Here is a 22,075-nt window from a genome sequence, read left to right as displayed (position 1 = left end):
TCCGAGTGCATCAGCGGCTCAGAGATGGACAAACACTATCTTCTCATCTAATACTTCCTTTTCATTCACAGCTGATAGACCTTCTTCTCCAAAGACACAGTCAGTTGGCTGGACTCTTGGGACACGGGTCAGAATTATTGGGGTCTGCCCATACATTATTGCTGCTTTGGTTTAGGGCTTTGAATAGGGTCACTTAAATTCACTGTACCTCAGTTATTCTCACAATCAAATAACACAAGCTAAAATCTTTGAAAAAATATTTTGAATAACTTCCTTATGCAACCCAATGAATTTCACAATTTAAAGGAAGACATATGTACAGCCAGTTATAGCATAATGTTAAGAGGATGCTACAGACTGAAGTGTCTCCCCAAATTAATATGTTGAAATCCTAACCCCTAATGTAAGGATATTAGAATGTATGGCCGTCAGGAGGTAATCACCTAGATCAGGGATGCCCCAAACCCCAGTACCCGTCTGTGGCCTGTTAGGAACTGAGCTGCACAGCAGGAGGTGATCAGCGGGCAAGCAAGCAAAGCTTCATCAGTATTTACAGCTGCTCTGCTTTGCTGGCTTTACTGCCTCCTGTCAGATCAGCAGCAGCATTAGATTTTCATAGGAGTACCAACCCTATTGTGAACTGCACATGCAAAGGATCTAGGTTGTACTCTCCTTATGAGAATCTAATGCCTGATGATCTGTTACTGTCTGCCATCACCCCAGATGGGACCATCTAGTTGCAGGAAAACAAGCTGAGGGCTCCCACTGATTCTACATTATGGTGAGTTGTATAATTATTTCTTTATATATTATAATGTAAAAATAATAGAAATAGGCTGGATCCAGTGGCTCATGCCTGTAATCCCAGCACTTTGGGAAGCCAAGGTGGATGGATCACTTGAGGTCAGGAGTTTGAGACCAGCCTGGCCAACATGGCGAAACCCCATCTCTACTAACAATACAAAAATCAGCCAGGCATGGTGGCGCATGCCTATAATCCCAGCTACTTTGGTGGCTGAGGCATGAGAATGGCTTGAGCCTGGGAGATGGAGGTTGTAGTGAGCTGAGATGGCATCACTGCACTCCAGCCTGGGCAACAGAGCGAGATCCTGTGTCAGGAAAAAAAAAAAAGCAATAAATGTAATGGACTTGAATCTTCCTAAAACCATACTCCTCAACGCCCAGCCCCCGTACATGGAAAAATTGTCTTCCATGAAATTGGTCCCTGGTGCAGAAAAGGTTGGGGACCACTGACCTAGATGAAGGGCATTACTGCCTTTATAAAAGAAACTCAGGAGAGCTCCCTTGGCTCTTCTGCCATGTAAGGACATAGCAAGAAGACAGTTGTGTTTGAACCAGAAGTGGGCCCTCACTGGACACCGAAACTGCTGGTGCCTTGATCTTGGACTTTTGCAGCCTCTAGAAACTGAAAAATAGATTTCTGTTGTTTATAAGCCCACCTAGTCTGATACTTCCTTACAGCACCAGTGAATGGACAAAGACAGAGGGTTTAATAAGACATGATGAATTCTACTTCAGGCTGTCGCTAAGCTTCACAGGGGAGGGGTTATATCTGAGCCTGAATTTGAGAGAGAAGTGGGTTTTGCCAGGCACAGCAGGCTACAATAACATTGGTGATGTCAAGTGTGTGGCTTGTTCAGGCAATCAGGACAGTCTGTTCTGCCCTTTTGTATGCAACAAGAATAAAAACGAGTTCTAACAGTGCTCCAGTGTTATTTTACATTATGTTTCTCTGCCTGACCCCTCCTTTTCCTAAATCTTTGCTTAGGCATTCTTGGTCATAAAAGTGACAAATGGTAGGAGATGATAGACCAAAAACAAGCTGATGGTTAGAAATTCGGCCAGCAATTTAAATATTGGTGTGGATACCTCTCAAGTGGATGAACCACATACATAAATAAGATCCAATTCAAATGGTGTTTTCTTTTGAAAACTCACATTTTCGTTATCTTAGATCTCACTGGTTTTTACCTTTAGAAGCAGGCAAAGGATAGTCATTTCACTTTGTTTTTGAACAATGATCTATTGACACATTCTGGGGCATCTTTCCTCTGACTGTTTGCTGATAGAAATAAAGCATAGGTAAGCCAGTGTTCCTGTCTCCAGAGGCTTGCAATTCAATAAGCAGAAGAGAGAAGGCTCTGTACACACACAGTAGTGAAGTAATGGGCAAGCCCGATGTTCTACTTACGAAAATATGTGGAATAGATAGATAAGCGTTGGGGGTGGGGGGGGGGGGAATCAAGATGGCCTGGAGAAGGCTTTGTGGTGATTTGGAATTGAACTAAGGCCTTGGGGATATCTAAGGAGAAATGGAGAATAAAGTGACTTGCTTGACTCTTTATAGCAAATAAAAATGCTGGGTCTTAGAACCACCAGGAGTGTACTGTTGTCACTGCAGAAGAGTTAATGTTTAATTGCTAGGGAACACAGCTTTCTTTATATGGTGCTCCAAACCCTAGCTCGACTTGTTATCTGATTTTTCTGCTATGGAAAGGACATTTCCAAGATTGATTTCCTGCCAGTGGAAATGAGCAGCTCTCTTCATGTTCACCCGGGCTGGCCTAGGTCCTAGCTGGTTTGCAGATCATGATGAAGCTTCCTGCCGGTGAGAAGCTAGATCTAGTTGAGAGGTTGCCTGACTGAAGCCAAACCACACCTAACGAAGCCGATGGTTACACTCATGTAGAAAGTCCAGGGAGACACCTGTCCCTAGGCTTTAATTAGTGGGAGTTTCAGACAGCAGAGTTTACCTTTACTCAAACAAGAAGTCTCAGAGGAACATGATCCTCACACCTGAACTGTTGATTGGCCGGAGACTGCTTAGTGTGTTCTAGTAAATTGTTCCCAGCTCCTCTGACTTCTCCCACTTGACAGATTAAACACAGATACTATTTATTCCATGTGGCAGGTGCATTCTGTGTCTGTAATGATGCATTTTGAAACCAGCACTTTCTCAAGTGAGATTAGCTGAGATGTGGAAAGTATAGGAAGTGATAGAACAGCGAGAAATTCTAGCTTAGAGGGTTCTAGTTGGACCAAGAGAAAAAGGCGCTCAGAGGAAATATGCTCTGCTCATCTTCCCCAGGCCACAGCAACAAATTAAGGCTGTCTTTTCTTTCTCCTCTTAGGAATAGTATAGGACACCACAGAGGAAAAGATTCATAAGTGGAGAGGTCACTGAGCCCAGAAGGACATATCTTGCTGCCACATCTGTGGCAAAAAGGTGTACCTTACTTGTTTTTTATAGGCATGGTTCAGCCGTACCACAAACCTACATGGTCAGGAAGTGACTCATTTACTAATGCCGTTTGAGCTTGTGTGTTGTGGGAAAAGTCTTTTGACAATATCGTGTATACTGGCTTTTCCAATCTAAGAGAACATCTTTGCTGAATTAACAGTAGATGTTACATATTTTTTTCCCTTTAAACCCCCCATGACCAATGGCTTACACTATGGCAAGTATAGTTAGGTTACTCCTAATAATTAATATGGTATGCTAACTAGTTGAACTCACAGAATAATGCAAGTATGTATGTATTCCTTTATAATGCTGGGGTGTTTATTGGGGAGGGTCTTAATATTTTACCAACTTATGTTTTGCCAATTTTTGCATATTTATGTCAAATATTCCTGTTTGCAGAGTAGTACTAACATTTGCTTTCCAATTACAAAAGTCGTAAAATGTTTGTTAAAAAGTACTATAATGATAGTATTTCCAGAAGAAAAGTAAAATTCCCCACAATCCTCTCATGTTAATAGCTGTATTGTTTTGATTATATGCACTTCCATACTTCATCTGTACCGTGTTTGTATATTTACAAAAATAGGGCTGGGTGGGACACATACTTTAAGTCTGTTTTTTCCTTTACATGTTTTTGACTCATTTATTCATTCAAGAAATCTTTTTTGAGAATGTACAATGTGCTAGTCCATCACTTTTCTAAGTGCAGTGGAGACTACAGTGAAAAACCAATGGAGCACACATATCATGTATCTTTGTATAACAATGAATGTCAATATGCTAGTTATTTTAATAAGTGTAGAGTATTGTATAGATTTATCTTAATTTACTCAATCAAATACTCCATTTTTGGATGTCGAGATTCTGTTTGTTAGGTTTTGTTAAATATAGGGGGGAAATATGCACTGACCATTGGTGAATCTGAACCAATGTTCCAATGATCTCTGCTAATAATAGGATTGCACTGGTAGTGCCCCTCTTTCAAATGTGACTTTACAAATAGTGATATGCTCCTTGGAAGATGTGGCTGTAAAGATCAGTATGAGCCCAGAGGTCTCTCACTTAATGACTGTGGAGATCCTGAGGCATGTGAGGCTGTTTCCAACTCTACCTCTGGCTCAAAGGCTGCTTAAAGCACAGTTCCAGTCCTTATAAATGGACACCAGGTTGTCATTTTGGCTGCTATTCCTTTGCAGCCATTTATAGTTATGCAGTGATGTGTGAAGCTGGGCTTCTGTGAATTCTGGAAGCATTTCTTCTGCCTTTGATAGGAACTGCTGCTTGTTTGTCCTCTATCCAACAACCAGCAGGTCACTTTCCTGCCATCTGTGTGAGTCCCACACACAGTGACATGAAGTGATGTCACAGGATCTGTTTGTTGGTGATTTCAGCATGCTGCTTGATGTTCAATACAAAGCAAAACATAGCCCAGGTGAATTGTGAAATTTTACATTATTAGAGGTTATATAGATTACACCCCCATCTTATGGACAAGGGCACCAAGACATAGAGAGGTTGAGTAATTTGCTTAAAAGTCACTTAGAGCACTTTGGGAGGCCTAGGCGGGCAGATTGCCTGAGCTCAGGAGTTCGAGACCAACCTGGGCAACACGGTGAAACCTCGTCTCTACTAAAATACAAAAATAATGTAGCTGGGTGTGGTGGTGTGCACCTGTAGTCCCAACTACTCGGGAGGCTGAGGCGGGAGAATTGTTTGAACCCAGGAGGTGGAGGTTGCAGTGAAGCGAGATCGCGCCACCGTACTCCAGCCTGGGTGACAGAGCGAGACTCTGTCTCAAAAAAAAAAAAAAAAAAAAAAAAGTCACATAGTGGTAGAGCTAGAACTGAACATTGGGACTTCTAATTTCTTGCCCAGTGTTCTTTTCAGGGAATCAGCTATTCCAAGTTTGTGGTAGATTCACATAGCATCCTTGTAATAGGTCAGGAAACACTATTGCTTTGGAGTGCTTCTATTTGGCATCCAGATAAAATGTCTTCAGTACCAGACAATGCCAGGTTCCCAAATATGGAGCTTTTCTTTAATTCCCCCACTTTGTTAATTTGGGAGAGGCTTTTTAGGTAGCTTGCTGTATGCATAGCAGATTTAGTGATCTCATTGCCATTGTGCGTTCCACCAGTAGGCTGATAAATGACCTCAGGTTTATGATTGGAATGTCTCACCCCACCAGTTCTGTAAAGCTAGCCACAATGAACCATGTGTCTCTTTAATATGAAAGAGGCCCATCAGATTTATGATCATATTTATCTGGGCTAACAGACCTATTTGGATTATTTGATAGATTCCACTCAGATTTTGTGGAAGTCACATTTTATTCTCTTAGGGAGCATTGGAATCTGATTTACAAGTAAACTCTATCAAAGCACTGAGAAACTTTGCAATACTGACTGTTTTTGTAAGGCCAACTGCAAGTTATCTTTGTTAATGAAGCAAAGCAGTATTGCAGCAGCATATTTGAAGTTGTATTTCAAAAAATATTGGGGTTTAGTCATAGAGTGCATTTTTTGAGGCATAGTGGTTAAGAACCCAGACTTTAGAGTCCACTGCTTAGTTACCTCCTGGATCTATCACATACTGTGTAGCCTCGGACAAGTTACACAATCTCTCTGTAACTCTGTTTCCTTATCTGTGAAATGGGAATGATAATAGTAACGGTGTCAGGTAGTTGATGGGAAGTTTAAATAAGTTAATATTTTCAAAGCACCCAAAACACTGTCTGGTATGTGCTAGACATAATGTAAGTGTTTCATACTATTATTCTGACACTTTCTCTCTCTCTCTTTTTTTGTTTTTGACACGGGGTCTTGCTCTGTTGTCCAGGTTATGCAGTGGCATAACCATGGCTCACTGTAGCCTCAACCTCCTGGGCTCAAGTGATCCTCCCACCTCAGCATCCTGAGTAACTGGGACTACAGGTGTGTACCACCATGCCTGGCTAATTTTTAAATTTGTTGTAGAGATAGAGTCTTGCTGTGTTGCCAAGGCTGGTCTTGAACTCCTGGGCTCAAGCTATACTCGCTACTCAGCTTCCCAAAGTGCTGGGATTACAGGTGTGAGCCACTGTACCTGGTCGATTTGGACACTTTCATTCCATCCATTCTTCATTCATTCATTCATTCAACAGTGATTTCTTGGAATATCGATGTGCTAGGCACAATGCTAATGATAAAAATATTCTCAGCCCTCAAAGGATCTTGCAGTTTAGTGGTCACAGAGACATATGCAAACCATGTAGGCATACAGTAAGGAAAGTCCTATAATGAAGGACTATAAGTGCAGTGGCAGTTAGGTGAAGGAGCACCTGAGGGGAAGGCTTCACAGGGGCCATTTGAGATGGGACATGAAGCATGAGTAGGAGTTGGCCAGTGGACATCAGTGGTGTGGGCATTCCTGGCATGCACAGAAGGACAGAGTCCTGAGAGGATGGCAGAATAACTGGAACACAAAGTGGCAGAGTGGGAGATGCTTTGGGGACAGTTAAAGAGACACACAGGTAGGGACCAGGAAGGCCTCCTGTATCCTACAGAGGTTCCTGTGAGAGACAGTAAGGACTCAAATTCAGACAGGGGCCAATGAGAGGGAATCCAGCAGATGGAGGAGATGGCCAGAAGCAGTGAGTGCAGTGGGCATACCTGTTAGACACGGTTACACCTGTTTCTCAGGTGATAGGAGATGTGCCCAGGTGCTGTTCTGCTTATTCATAAAGTTCCTCTCTGGAAGTTAAATGGTCTCTTATGGGTACTTGACATATTTTGCTGTGTTTTCAGGGGATAACAACTATCACCAAAAACGTGTCATTTCATTGTTTTATTGAAAGTTACTGAAAAGGAAATGCATTTTAGGTAGTTTCCATCAGTCAGAACTAGGAAAACAAAACCAAACCTTAAGAATACAGATGATCCCCAACTTAGGATGGTGTGAAAGTGATATGCATTCAATAGAAACCATACTTTGCGTTTGGGGTTTTGATTTTTTCCAAGGCTAGTGATAGGCAGTGAAATACTCTAGCAATTCTGGGGAGCAGCAGTAACCTGCAGCTCCCAGTCAGCCATGTGATCTCAAAACAACCAATACCCTACAGTGTCCTCTTGCCAGATGACTTTCCCCACCTGTAGGCTAATGTGTGTGTTCTGAGCACATTTAAGGTAGGCTAGGCTGAGTGGTTAGGTTCAGTAGATTAGGCGCATTAAATGCATTTTCAACTTAACAATGAGTTTACTGGGTTGTATAACCCATCATATGTCAATGAACATCTGTATTTAGCTTAGTTCTGTGATTTTCTTTTAAAAAGAACACCTAAATGCACAATTTTTGGTTAAAATGTCAAATTATTACCATGAACTTGGGATTTTTACCCCATTTTTTTCTTTCCATTAAAAAAAAAAAATTTGCAAGGCTCTTCTAAGATAAATCTTTAAGATTAGATCCTGGCCGGGCACAGTGACTCACACCTATAATCCCAACACTTTGGGAGGCTGAGGTGGGTGGATCACCTGAGGTCAGGAGTTTGAGACCAGCCTGACCAATATGGTGAAACCCTGTCTCTACTAAAAATTCAAAAAATTAGCTGGGCATAGTGGCATGCGCCTGTAGTTTAGTCCCAGCTACTCGGGAGGCTGAGACAGGAGAATTGCTTGAACCCGGGAGGCGGAGGTTGCAGTGAGCCAAGATCGTGCCATTGCACTCCAGCCTGGGCAACAGATTGAGACTTTGTCTCAAAAAAGAAAAAAAAAAAAAAAAAAGATTAGATCCCTACATAACGCAAGGCATTATTCAACATTTTCTAACACTTTCTTATAAACATTAAGTGAATTCATGGTACATATACTCAGTAAATAGAACTTTTAATTCCAATTCCATTGTAATCTGAATCTAATTAAAAATCCTTAAAGGAGATAGGGCAGTTCAAATGTCCCACTGCTCCAGATGTGTCCAAATGAATGTCCCCCATGGGCACTTCACACTCAACATTTTTTCAAACATGTCATTCAGCCCTGACTTGACCCAGGGAGGCAGTATTATGACGATTCCCAGAAGTGTTACAAAAAAAAAAATACTCCTTTTTGATTTAAAAAAATTACATTAAAATCAATTATAAGGTAGAAAATATGTGTGGATAGATTTATTTTTACTAAGTTATATCCTTCAGTGGGCTCTTTATTTGAAATATTACTAGGACTTTATGTGCATGTTTTGCCTCTTGAAAGTACTATTCCATGACTGACCATTTTGTTATTATTCATTCTGTTTTCTTCCTTAAAAGTGGATAGACAGGAAATCACCTCCTCCCACCCACCCTTTTTTATGAGGACAATGACTCTGAGTAATTGATTGTCTTAGGCATAGTCACACACCTGAGTAGAGCAAATACTAATAGCCAGACTTCCTGACTCCCAATCCATTACTTCTTTTTTTCTTCACCTTTGCAGAAGTATAGGAAATTGGTGCCATGAGCCTGGGCCTAAAGAACTGTTCATTCAGTAAATAATTGTAAGGTGTCTTCTATATGCCAGATATTATTTTCAACATGGGGACTTCTGCACCTAACAGTTCCTGCCTTTGAGGAGCTTATGGCTAATGGGAAAGTAAGTGGAGTAAATGAATGAACCCAGCTCCATGAATGAAGCAAACTGGGAGTCTAATGAGGGCTGGAGAGAACCCTAAGCCAGTCTGGGAGTTAAGAAAAACTTCCTGGTGAAGCCGACTTCCAGGTAGAGTGTTGAAAATGAGCCAGAGTTGCTGGGCTAGAGCGTACTGAGTTTGCATGCATGGGAGATACAGTGTCAAGAACTCCCAGTATTCAGATTATTAAGATCTGGGCCAACAAAGTGGCCTTAGAGGTATGGGCTCTGGGAGAGGAGGCTGGAATAGGAAAGTCAACAGAGAAAGGATCTGTTTGAATAATTAGGGCTTAGAATTTGTATTGTAAACAAACAATGGTGAGCTGTTGAAGAATTTTGAGGAGGGAATGATAATCAGATTTCCATTTTTAAACTGTTGCCCTGAATGAAATGAGGGTTGGGGATATGAGTTAGGAGAGCCATTGTTGATGAAGAAAGGTCAGTTATGAGACTGCTATTGTCATCATTAACATAAGTTAATTTTGAAGGCCTAAATTAAGGGAAAGTAGTAGAAATGGAAAAGGCAAATGGATTCCAGAAATGTTGAGATAAAATCAGCAAACCTTGATTCTGATTAGATGTAGGGAATGAGTCAAGTCTGGGTTGAAGGAAATGTCTGAAGATGAGTTTGAAGTGCCCATGGGAGACATTCTTTTGAACACATCTAGAGCAGTTGGATATTTGAATTCAAACCTCAGGAAAGATCTGGCTGGAGGCAAATTTGGAAATCAGCGGATACAGATGCTGGCTGAAGCTAAGGGCCTGGCAGAAGTGCCCATCTGAGAGACACTGTGGATGGTGAAAAGGGGGCAGATACCACAATTGACAGGGATGGTGGGAGAAGAAAGCCAAGGTGGGGCCAGAGAAGGTGGTGTCATTGTCACTTAAGCCAAGAGAGGAGGCATTGGTTAGCATTGGGAATCCTTGCAGAGCTCAGGGGAGATCAGCATTGAAACAGGGTAATAGTTTCAGGGGAGAGAAATGACTCCCATTTCCTCTGTAACATCAAACCTAAACTTTCACTAATTCCACTGCACCTAGCCCACTCCCTTGCTCATTACTCCCCAATAGCCCCTCTGCTCATAGACCTACCAGGAAGTCATACCATTCCTATGCTCTTATTTTGCCTCTTTGCCAGAATGCCCCAATTCTCACTTCTCTGAGCTCTATCCAGCCTTCTAGGGCTAACACAAGCCCACTTTCCCCCAAGGCTGCCCCAGCATACTCTGAGTGTGTTCTCTTCTATAGATCTATTTGTATTTCGCTCTACTTTACACTTGCTTATGTGTGTCATCTGGTGTTGGCTATTGATTCATGAAGTTTGACTCTTCCAAGCTTCTTGAGGTAAAGGGTCTTATTGTATTCTTCTTCTGCGGCCTTTGTAGCCTGGAATAGTGTTGAACAGATAATCCTTGCTCTGAAAAAGATTTCTGGTTGATCAAAATTACAAGATTTGAAATTATCCATTTCATAAAAATTCTTGAGGAAGATTTAAATTTCAGCTGTCCAGGAGTTGGAGTGAACCCTGTACAAAGGAGATTGTTCTAAGGTAGAATCTTGGTCAGCTGATAGTCACATCAGGTTAGGGAGGAGGGCGTGGGAACAGAGGTCAGAAGTGAGGGAGGGGCTCTTTACTCAGTGCAGCCACATGGAAGGCTGGGATGATTCAACATCATGATGACAGTATGTGGTTTCCTCCAAAATGGGCTCAAACTTTACAGCTGGTCCTTTGAATCATGGAAGCATTGCCCATTCCTGCTTGGTGAAAGTGAGGCCTAAGAGGGAGGGGGCCAGACCACACTTCACAGTGGCTTCTGAAGTTAATGAGGATAAAAGAATTATAACTCATGGTACCATTTTTGTAGCTGTGTTAGCTGCTCTCAAAGGGAGAATTTCATGGCAGGGGAAGAGGTGGTTGCTAAGGAAATGACAAAGGGAAAAAAGAAAACCCAAACCCTCTTTCTGACCACAAGTTTAGAATTTTTCTTTCCTTTTTTTTTTTTTTTTTTGAGGCCGAGTTTTGCTTTTGTTGCCCAGGGTGGCGTGCAATGGCGTGATCTTGGCTCACTGCAACCTCCACCTCCTGGGTTCAAGTGATTCTCCTGAGTAGTTGGGATTACAGGAGCCTGCCAACACACCCAGCTAATTTTTTGTATTTTTAGCAGAGACAGGGTTTCATTATATTGGCCAGGCTGGTCTCAAACTCCTGACCTCAGGTGATCCGCCCACCTCGGCCTCCCAAAGTGCTGGGATTACAGGTGTGAGCCACCGTGCCCGACCTTAGAATTTTTCACGACCTTGCACTACCAAAGGGAAATTTAAGTCCTTTGTTGCTGTTCTTGTTTTTGAGACGAAGTCTCACTTTGTCACCTAGGCTGCAGTGCAGTGGCACGATCTCGGCTCACTGCAACCTCCTCCTCCTCAGTTCAAGTGATTCTCTTGCCTCAGCCTTCCTAGTAGCTGGGATTACACACACGGCCACCATGCCCAGCTAATTTTTGTATTTTTAGTAGAGATGGTGTTTCAACATGTTGGTCAGGCTGGTCCCGAACTCCTGACCTCAAGCAGTCCACCCACCTCAGCCTCCCAAAGGGCTGGGATTACAGGCGTGAGCCACTGCCCTTGGCTGGGAAATTTAAGTCCTTTTTACCCTCAGATGACAGATCTTTGCGACCCTCTCATTCCTGAGAGAGGTAAGGAATCATATTCTGAGTTAGAGGCCACGGTGTTTGTATACCTGGACTCAGATTCCTTTGTGGGTATTGGGTTACACACTCCAGGGGGTGGAGCTGTTAAGAAGACCCTGAGATCTCGGTGGCTGCATTTTAAATATCTCATTTGTAAGGGAAATGATGATTCTGCCAATTTATTTCCCCTTGTACACATTTTCTTTTGAAGTTAAAGTTAATATCCTTTTGGACTTGTACCTCTCTGCTTCTTAGTTCTACAAATCTCTTCCTAGTTTTATTTTCTGTAAGAGTGAAGTAGAAATAATTTCCAGAAAAGAACTTGTCAACATCAAGTCATGAGGGAGGCTGGTGATATGAGAACTAGAAGGAACTGTCAGAGCTCTGCAGTCATGGCCTTCTGCAGACCAACAATAAGGCAGTATCATGTTCTGTCCTTTCTCCCTCAGAACAGACAGATATGCCAGTTAGTTCTCCGATCTGAATTGTGCTCTCTTCCAATCACTAAACTACTAAAACCCTAAGTTTTAGTCTTTAGAAATTCAGTTGAGTTGTCAGTTTATAAGAACCTGCTATGTGATGGATATGCTATTTTAAGGATATGAAAATAAGTAGGAATTGTGTGGTTATATATTATTTAACTCTGGATGCAGGAATCGTCTGATTGGTTTGGGTTCCCAAAGATGAGAGAAATAGCCTTGATTTTAGACAGCATGCAGACAGGGCCACTGGGAGCATCTTTGGGGATTCCTTCTTCTACAGCTTTATAACCCCAGTGACTCACCTTGATTTCTCCCAGCCATAAAATCAGACTGGTGATTTCATCTGGTTTGCTCTCTACTTCACAAGAGGGTAGTAGAAGATTGTATCTAAACAATAGAGCACTTTAATTCCCCAGAACTCCAACAAGCCCAGCACCTCCAGATTATATGTTGCTAACAGCAACAGGACAACTTGAGAAGTTATCCCACGTCCTGGGCCCATTCCTGTAGTTCGTCCACCAAGGTCAGTTGGAGAAACCTCCATCCAGAACTGAACTCTCAGGCACTCGGATCCCTCTGCTGGCTGATAGCAGAAGCACTGCTTAGCTTTTTCTTTTCTTTTTGTTTTTAAATGAATTCAGGTATTCTAATTAGCATTTTCTTTCTCTCTCCCACACTCCGTCTTTCTGTGTTTCTCTTTCTGGCCGACTCTGTAATCCTTAATACGTTTCTCTTGGTGTCTTTAATTCCTACACTGAGCATGAGTTCATAGCCCATTCCTGGTAGAAGACCACTGTCTGATGGGTGCTGGCTAAATGAATGCCTCAATACAGGGTTATAGGGGCTACCATAGAAATAGGTTCAAGGTATGGAGGGGACATTAGGCCCTGACCTCATGCATGATTCCTGCATCTCATATCAGTGATGGTCATAATAATGGCAAGTACTTATGCAGACTTGGAACCAAGCACTTTGTTAAACACTTTACAGGCATTATGTCATATAGTTCTTTTTCAGCCCTGTAAGGTAGCTTCTCTGTTGTTTACTCCACAGATAACAAAGCTCAGGCTGGATTCACGCAGCTTGTTGATGGTGGGGCTCAGGATGTGCGCTCAGGTCTCTCTGGCAACAATGTCATAACTGCAAACTACAGTGACCTCAGATGCTCCAGGCTTTCCAAGCCCGTATCTTGGCAGAAGTTCTTTGACCTTGCTCTCTGCCTACAAGTCTCTTCCGCCTTTATCTTTTCTCAGGAATTCTGATTTTTCTTTAAGATTCAGTTCAGGGTCACTTCGAGAGGGCTATACCCCCATCCTTTCCCTGTTTTGGTTGTTTGCTGAGACCCCTGTGAACCAGTACTTGTCTCTAATGGAGCACTTATTGCACATTTTTGTGTTGATTCCCCTACATGTCTGTTTCCCCAGTAAACTTTGATCTCTTTGAAGGCAGGAAGTGTATCTTACCAGTCTTTGTATCCCTAGTACCTAGTACAGAGCCCAGCTCATAGCAATAAAAATGACAGCAATACTTCACATTTACTACGTACTTATCTTGGGCTGGGCAGAGTGCTAAGCACTTCATTTTTTAGACCCTCTCATTTAACTATCATACAACCCATATAATATATAGAATTATGAAGAAACTGAGGCTGACAGAATTCTATAACTTGCCCAAGGTCACCCCAGTAAGTGGCAAAACTGGAGCTTGACTGCAGGTCTCCCTGAACTTCTTTACATTTTATTAATTTTCACGCCCTACACTTTTTTACCTGATTAGGTATTTTTTCTTTTTCAATATTGATTGAGATGTATGGTAGGAATTACATTTTCTTTGCTAAAATTAGTAAGCACCTTGAACAGTACTTGCTGTATGTGCTCCAGTTGAGGGTCTTTGAAAGAAGGGGTGCATTTAGATAAATCAGATATTGAATTTTTCTGAAGAAAAAAGCTTGGGAAACATAATTACATAAGGTAACTAGAAATGCTTAAAATCTATTTCTTTACCTAGCAACTTCACATGAAATTTTGCAGCAGTTTTATGAAATATTTTATGAAATAATTGCTGTATTCGTCTGTCACCGAGAAATACAAGTGTAAGTTAAGCATTTCTGAAGCCTGAAATCACCAAGTACAGTTTTAATTACCCAAGAGAGGTAAAACTAAAACTACTTGCTTTTCAGATATAATTTTAAAAAATGAACAACAGTCTTTGCAATTAGATTTTATGTTAAATTTAGGTCACATGTTAATTTTAACTGTTAGGATATCCTAGAATGTGCATTGTTCTTTACCAACCTAACTGATAAGTCAATTTGCCTGTCTTAAATATGAGGCTTAGTCAGTTGCTCACCTCATATTTTCAAAGTACCAGTGAAATTAGCGGATAGTTTAAGATTAGGTAGGTGCTAAAGAAATAGTCTATCATTAGCGATATCAAGATTTGTAATTCTTATATTTCAATACGATATTTCATGCTATTAAAGCCTATTACATTTTAATATTGAGAAAATCCCATATCCTTTAAAGGCTACCTTACTTATAGATATAATTAAATCTTGATAATCATTAAGTCATTGATATCACTAAATTATGTTAGGGTAGCTAACATTTCCATTTTACAAGATGTAACTTTGCCTCACACTAAGTGTAGTAAACATAGAATATTGGGACAGGCCAGGCATGGTGGCTTACGTCTGTAATTCCAGCACTTTTAGAGGCTGAGGCGGGCAGATAATTTGAGGTGAGAAGTTCGAGACCAGCCTGGCCAACATGGTGAAACCCCATCTCTACTAAAAATACAAAAATTAGCTGGGCATGGTGGTGTACGCCTGTAATACCAGCTACTTGGGAGGCTGAGGCAGGAGAATTGCTTGAAGCCCGGGAGACGGAAGTTGCAGTGAACCAAGATTGCGCCACTGCATTCCAGCTGGGCGACAGAGCCAGACTCTGTTTCAAAAAAAAAAAAAAAAAAGCTTTGGGAGGCCGAGGTGGGCAGATCACCTGAGGTCGGAAGTTTGAGACCAGCCTGACCAACATGGAGAAACCCCATCCCTACTACAAATACAAAATTAGCAAGCGTGGTGGCACATGCCTGTAATCCCAGCTACTTGGGAGGCTGAGGCAGGAAAATCGCTTGAACTAGGAAGGCGGAGGTTGTGGTGAGCCGAGATGGCGCCATTGCATTCCAGCCTGGGCAACAAGAGTGAAAACTCCATCTCAAAAAAAAAAAAAAAAAAAAAGAAAGAAAAAATATATATTGGGACAGTAAGAGATCTTGGTCCAACTCCATTATTCTACAGATGAAGAAAAGGAGGCTCAAAGAAACTGTCTGCAGCTCCTTGCTTCCTCTACTGTACCAGAAAGCCACGTTCCATTAAAATAACCACAGATCCTAGCCGGCCTGGTGGCTCACGCCTGTACTAACACTTGGGGAGGCTGAGGAGGGAGGACTGCTTGAGCCCAGGAGTTTGGACCCAGTCCAAACGCTGTACATAGCGACACCCCCGTCTCTACAACAACAGCAGCAACAAAAAATTATCCGGGCGTGTTGGCGAGCATCTGTGGTCCTAGCTACTCTGGAGGATTACTTGAGCCCAAGAATTAGAGGTTGCAGTGAGCTGTGATCGTGTCACTGCACTCTAGCCTGGGCGACAGAATGAGATCCCGTCTCAAAAGAAAAGAAAATAGCCATAGTACCTTGTCTATCTTAGCTGCATTCGTGTCTCACTGCCGCTTTGCCAATTTTCCTTTCTTTTCTGCAGGTTGCATCCCCTGTCCTGAGTGCGTGGCACGGAGCGCAAGCGGGCCGTGGCCATGACGACCGCCATCTTGGAGCGCCTGAGCACCCTGTCGGTCAGCGGGCAGCAGCTGCGCCGCCTGCCCAAGATCCTGGAGGATGGGCTTCCCAAGATGCCTTGCACTGTCCCGGAAACAGATGTGCCCCAGCTCTTCCGGGAGCCTTACATCCGCACCGGCTACCGCCCCACGGGTCACGAGTGGCGCTACTACTTCTTCAGCCTCTTTCAGAAACACAATGAGGTGGTCAACGTCTGGACCCATTTACTGGCAGCCCTGGCGGTCCTCTTGCGATTCTGGGCCTTTGCCGAGGCTGAGGCCTTGCCATGGGCGTCTACCCACTCCCTGCCCCTGCTCCTTTTCATCCTGTCGTCAATCACTTACCTCACCTGCAGCCTTCTGGCCCACCTGCTGCAGTCCAAGTCAGAGCTCTCCCACTACACCTTCTACTTTGTGGACTATGTTGGCGTGAGCGTTTACCAATATGGCAGTGCTTTGGCTCATTTCTTCTACAGCTCTGACCAGGCCTGGTATGAGCGGTTCTGGCTTTTCTTCTTGCCAGCAGCTGCCTTCTGTGGCTGGTTATCTTGTGCTGGCTGTTGCTATGCCAAATATCGTTACCGGAGGCCTTACCCAGTCATGAGGAAGATCTGTCAAGTGGTGCCGGCAGGGCTGGCCTTCATCCTAGACATCAGCCCTGTGGCACACCGTGTGGCGCTCTGCCACCTGGCTGGCTGCCAGGAGCAAGCAGCCTGGTACCACACCCTCCAGATCCTCTTCTTCCTGGTTAGCGCTTATTTCTTCTCCTGCCCGGTGCCTGAGAAGTACTTCCCGGGTTCCTGTGACATCGTAGGCCATGGGCATCAGATCTTCCATGCCTTTCTGTCCATCTGCACACTCTCTCAGCTGGAGGCCATCCTCCTGGACTACCAGGGGCGGCAGGAGATCTTCCTGCAGCGCCATGGACCCCTGTCTGTCCACATGGCCTGCCTCTCCTTCTTCTTTCTGGCTGCCTGCAGTGCTGCCACCGCAGCCCTTCTGAGGCACAAAGTCAAGGCCAGACTGACCAAGAAAGATTCCTGAGGCTGGCAAGTGGGGCAACGTGTGGAGGAAGCCCCTCATAATTTGGAGAAAACTTGATACAATAGAAGTTGACTTTGAAAGGATTGCCTTTTAAATTAATACATATATCCAAGGGTATGTTATAGCTGCAGTGTTTGAAAGCCAAAGGATTTAAGAGTTTTGTTGTTAATGAAAGGAATACTCCTTTTCCTTTTGGATCATAGCTTAAGGCACAGGAAGGGAAGGGATCTCTCATAAGATTCATGAGACATTGAAAATAAGGAGAATCGTCTTCATGCCTGAAAATTTAGCAAAATTCTGACTATGGCCTCCAGGGGCAATTCCTAAAAGCTGAATGGATAATAAAATCGGACTGGAAAGTAAGTAGGTGGCTGGTCCTCACCCTGTTGGAATGGCTATCCTACTATGCTGTTCTTTGGTAATGGAATAAATTGACCCAAGGACCCAATTTCATTTGGATTTCAAATTGTCCAGAGTGGAAAAGCCTTCAAGATGACATAATGAATTACTCAGTTCATCTGATTTCTGGTCTCTCCTTTCTCGACAACTATAATACTAACCCTTTTCTCAGGATAACTGTCCAACTGGCAGTTTTCTCTGAAGTGCTGTTCACTCCCATCCCTACCTTGCATGGTGATATAAAGGACTAGGAAGCAGTCATACTTCCAGGAAATGCTTGGATTCATGTGGACATTCAGAAAGCTTATTCTCATATAGTTCTAATGTAAACAGTACTAGAAATTACAGTGCCAAGAGCCACCAGGAGGCCCAGCCAATAAGCGTAGATACTACATGGTGTCATGGGACCCGTTCTATTTTACACCGGTGGACAACAGGATTACTTGAGAGTTATCAGGACTGCCTAACAGACCAGGAGATCTGGGAGTTGCACCAGGGAATCTCCATATTTGACCAGCATGTTTTAAAAGCTCTTGGTAGGATTAGTTGGTTCTAAGGATCCCTCTAGGGACCTCATTATTTCAAGAGGAACCCAAGGTCCAGTCTCCTACATAGATGCTGTCCCACAAAGGACCCACATAACTAACCCAGTTCAGGGTTCTCAGGCAGGCAGTTCTGCATCAGCTTAGAGCAGAGCCCTTAAAATACTCAAGTACTGGGATAGGCAAGCATGTGTGTTTACTGTGGGTTTGTCTTTGGGTGAGAACATGTGAACCAGGCACCCTGGTTTGTTTGGAGCATTGCTGCCCAGAAGCTTCTATGGGATAGGTGGTGCTTGGGATTGATGTGTTCTGGCCCTGCAGCCCTCCCTGAGGATTGACTTCTGCACTAATCCAGTGAAGGAGGCTGTGTCAAAAGAAGGGCTCAGAAGCCCTCTTTTCAGAGGCAATGATTTCTGTCAGTATGAGGTCCCTTATTTACTAAAAAGGGACATGATTTAACTCCAGTTTGATGAACCTCCTCTGAGTTTACTTTGTTGTCTTCAAATCTTTTGTTTTCTTCCTTTCTCTGAGATTTGTGGGTTTTGTGCCTTATAAATGGAAATGTATGAACACTTAATATATGCCCATGTAGAATTTTCTGTTTTGGGTTATTGGGATAAGAAAAAATATATATTGCTCTTCAACTAGTGAATGAAAGAAACTTCAGAAAGCTAGAATTGCTTATCAATCAAAAGACTTTCTCAACCTGTATTTCGGCCACAAACAAAAAAAGATATTCAACTGAAGCTTTCCAATAATCTTTATATCAAGAAAGCATGCTTCTTATCAGCTACGTTGTTTTCTTAGATGGATTTCTCCTGTTAATCCTCAAATATCTGAACTTCTGTGTTACCCAAGTGTCTTATACAAGCTTCTGGTGTCTAGGACAAATTTATGGCAAATAAAATTAGCAAAACTGAACTGGGTTGAACTGAACAAGAGGATGGGGGAATTGTGCAAATACGTTGTTAGTAGAGGGTCAATTTAAAATAGGGACTAGAAATTGTTTGAAGTTTATTACAGATTCAAAGACTGTATTATTTTGAAAGTTGGAAGGAGAAGGGAGGGAAGAGAGCAGAAGGGAAGAGGGTGTAAGTCAAACTCTTTAATATAACTGGTGGTATTGTGGGCAGAGATCTTTAGTTCAAATCCACATATTTTTAAAAAGAGAGAACTGGAGGTAGAGCAGTGATCAGATGGGTGCACAGACCAGTGCCAACCTGAACATTGTTAATGGCCTATGACATGAAGAGCACAGGAAGAGGCATTAAGATATTGCCATACAGTTTTGATTTATACAAGTATTGGCCCCTCAACTGGTTGGAAATTTTTTTTTTAAATCTCTTTTTCCGAGACAGGGTCTTACTCTGTCGCCCAGGCTAGAGTGCAGTGGTGCAATCACGGCTCACTGCAGTCTCGACCTCCCCAGCTCAAGCAATCCTCCCACCTCAGCCTCCTAAGTACCTGGTACTACAGGTGCATGCCACCACACCTGGCTAATTTTTGCATTTTTTATAGAGACAGGGTTTTGTCATGTTGCTTAGGCTGGTCTTGAACTCCTGAACTCAAGTGATCTGCCCACCTCAGCCTCCCAAAGTGTTGGGATTACAGACATTAGCCATCACGCCCGCCCTAGAAACAGTTTTTTAATAGGAGATATTTGAGAGGCATTGAGGTAGGAGACTTTATGACATGCCCTCAGAATATCAGAATCTTCTAAGAAATAAACTAGGAAATGCAGATGTTTCTAACTACTCAGACTTTTGAGGAATTACTCCTTTTAAAACATTTTTGTTAAAGTTTAGCGTATCAGTAAGAAAACAGACCTAGTTTAAAAGGAATAATTAACAATTTTATAAAGGAGATGGCTATCTTATTCCACCATAGCCCCTCCAACATATCTACTGGAAATTCTGCTAGTTAACTTTCTCTCTCTCTGTTAATTTAGACTTTCAACCTATGAAAATGTAAATACCTTTGAAAAAACTAAACTATCAGTCATATACATCTTCTCATGAATGAAATACAGTATAGGGAGAGGAGATGGCAGGACACACTAAACTGGGGACACATTTGCCTGCTTCTCTTTTGCCTAATTCTTCCTGACCTGTATTTACTGATGAGCTAATAATATTTGTAAGACTCTAGGGGTTCATTTCCCATTTCAGCGGAAAGTACTTCACTCAATAACAATATTCTCAAGAGTCTTCTACTGGAAGCTAGAAAGAAATAGGAGTTTAAGTCCATAGAATGAAGGTAGTTATTCCTGCCTCTGTTGCCCACCTGTTCACAAAAAGTACCTTTATGCTTGAAAACATTAGGTTCTTTGGTTACTGCACTGTAGTTTCAAATGGATCCTCCAGATGGCATTCATGTCTTAGAAAGGGCACAGCCATTGTCCACAAAGCTTCTGCCTACTAATTCTAGTGGTCTTGTGTTTTTCTTGATTGCTTGGCAAAGTAAAAATGGAGCTATTTTCTGTCTATATAAATCTTCTTATATGAATAACCATTAAAGTGATTTTGTATATGCATTGTTGTAGTGTCAGCGGTTTAAAGCAACAGCCACCTTGTTTCTTTGACAAGGTCTTAACAAGGACTACCTTGAAGAGGCCCCCTCTAAAAGGTTCTGTTTATACAAACATTGCCAGGAAAAGGAGGTCAGGACACTTTACCTCCACCAAGAAGCAGGAAAGTATAAAAACTTAAAAAAAACTCTATATCCCATCCCCCATACACATATACACACACACCCTAATACCTACTCGTGAGTAGAACAAATTGCTTCCCCACAAAATGCTATGAAGTTGATTTCTCTGAAGATTTCAGTGTAATTAAATAAATACTCCTAGTTTCATAGATAATAGTGTAAAAGATTTCAAAATTTTTAAGTCATTGGCTACAATTTTATAAATGTAAAAACGATGAATTGTACTATGATTCAACTATAGCAGGTACTACAATGTACGAGTTGTGAAATGTGGCATTAACTAATTTTGTAGCCTTCACAGATTGAAAGAGCTGTGTAAAAGGTGATTCTCTAAGCAACTGCAGCTTCAGGCTATAGTACCATCACAATCACAAAGAAAACAGCATTTCTATGGCTGGAGGCTCCACTGGTTGAATTATGGTTGTCATTCTTGCCCAAACCCTTTTTTGTCACCAGCAGGGGCCCTAGGCAGTTTGAAAATGCTTCTGTTGTTACTAGTTTAACCACTCTTCAGTTATTAATTTAGCAAGAATTTATTGAGCACCTATTGGTGAAAGGTACCACATTGGCTCTGGAGACACCACAGTGTGGAAAAGACCCTGTGGGCAGAGAGTCTGCCGTCTGCTAAATGAGTGCTGGCATCTTTTCCTTGGGCCATGAGGGTCCCTCTCTCCAGATCATGGTTCCAATCACAGCCTGAGGGCCAAGAAGCTGGGACCTGTTTTGGGCCAGAACCTCTTCATGAGGATTAAGCTCTCTCTCCCCTTTACCTCCAGAGGTTGGAAACCTCTTCCCCTGTAGCAAGACAGTCACCTTATAGCTGCCTCTACTTCCCGTTACTCCTGCTACTTCTCCAACCCTTCTCACTGCCCTCTACTTGTTTTAACTCAGTCCTGGGGATCCTTGACACATCCAGACAGAGAGAGGAGCCCTAAATTTCCACAAGCAGTAGAGACTTCCCAGGTACATAGTCCCATCCTTCAAGGAAGGGGATGTGTGGTTCCAACCTGAGTACAGGTTCCTGACTTGGTAAGTTGAAAGCAGCATGCTGCACTCTGGCTACCTCCTTTAAAAAGTAACAACCATATCCTTTGTGGAATTATTATAGAAGTAATTTAATATGGAAGGAAAATCATTGCATTAAATAGATAATTCATTTAAATATTAACTTTGGGAGCATATCTATCTATGGTAAGGGCTTTTGTTACATAACAGGATTCTCACTGGAAAAGGTATTCACTATATTTTAAGATTGCAGGAGGTCCAGACCATATGGAAGGCTACAGAATAACAGCTCAAATTTTATTATGATTTCTAAAATATTTCCACATCTATATGAGCTGCTAAACTACGAGGTAAGTAAGGCCAAACAGGTCTCCATTGAACTAGGAAACACTAGAAAGGTAGAGTGACTGGTTTGAAGCCACACAACTAGTTATAACGTTTAAACTCATTTTTCCTTCAGATAAATTCAC

The 22,075-nt window shown here is 42.4% G+C and overlaps 1 protein-coding gene across 2 annotated transcripts in view; it reads left to right on the top strand.

Moving 5' to 3' along the window:
- Positions 1–20,424, top strand: part of PAQR8 (progestin and adipoQ receptor family member 8) — a 45,804-nt gene extending 25,380 nt beyond the window's left edge. For both annotated transcript variants that reach the window (XM_005552754.4, XM_065543925.1), the window contains one exon: positions 15,834–20,424. In XM_005552754.4, coding sequence (XP_005552811.1) covers positions 15,886–16,950 — 1,065 coding nt within the window. In that variant the 5' untranslated portion in view covers positions 15,834–15,885 and the 3' untranslated portion in view covers positions 16,951–20,424. The remainder of the gene's footprint in view (positions 1–15,833) is intronic.
- Positions 20,425–22,075: the final 1,651 nt, after the last annotated feature.

The sequence above is a fragment of the Macaca fascicularis genome, chromosome 4 (genome assembly GCF_037993035.2).
Source record: "Macaca fascicularis isolate 582-1 chromosome 4, T2T-MFA8v1.1".
NCBI lineage: Eukaryota > Metazoa > Chordata > Mammalia > Primates > Cercopithecidae > Macaca > Macaca fascicularis.
This window is presented reverse-complemented; position numbering and strand designations above follow the sequence as displayed.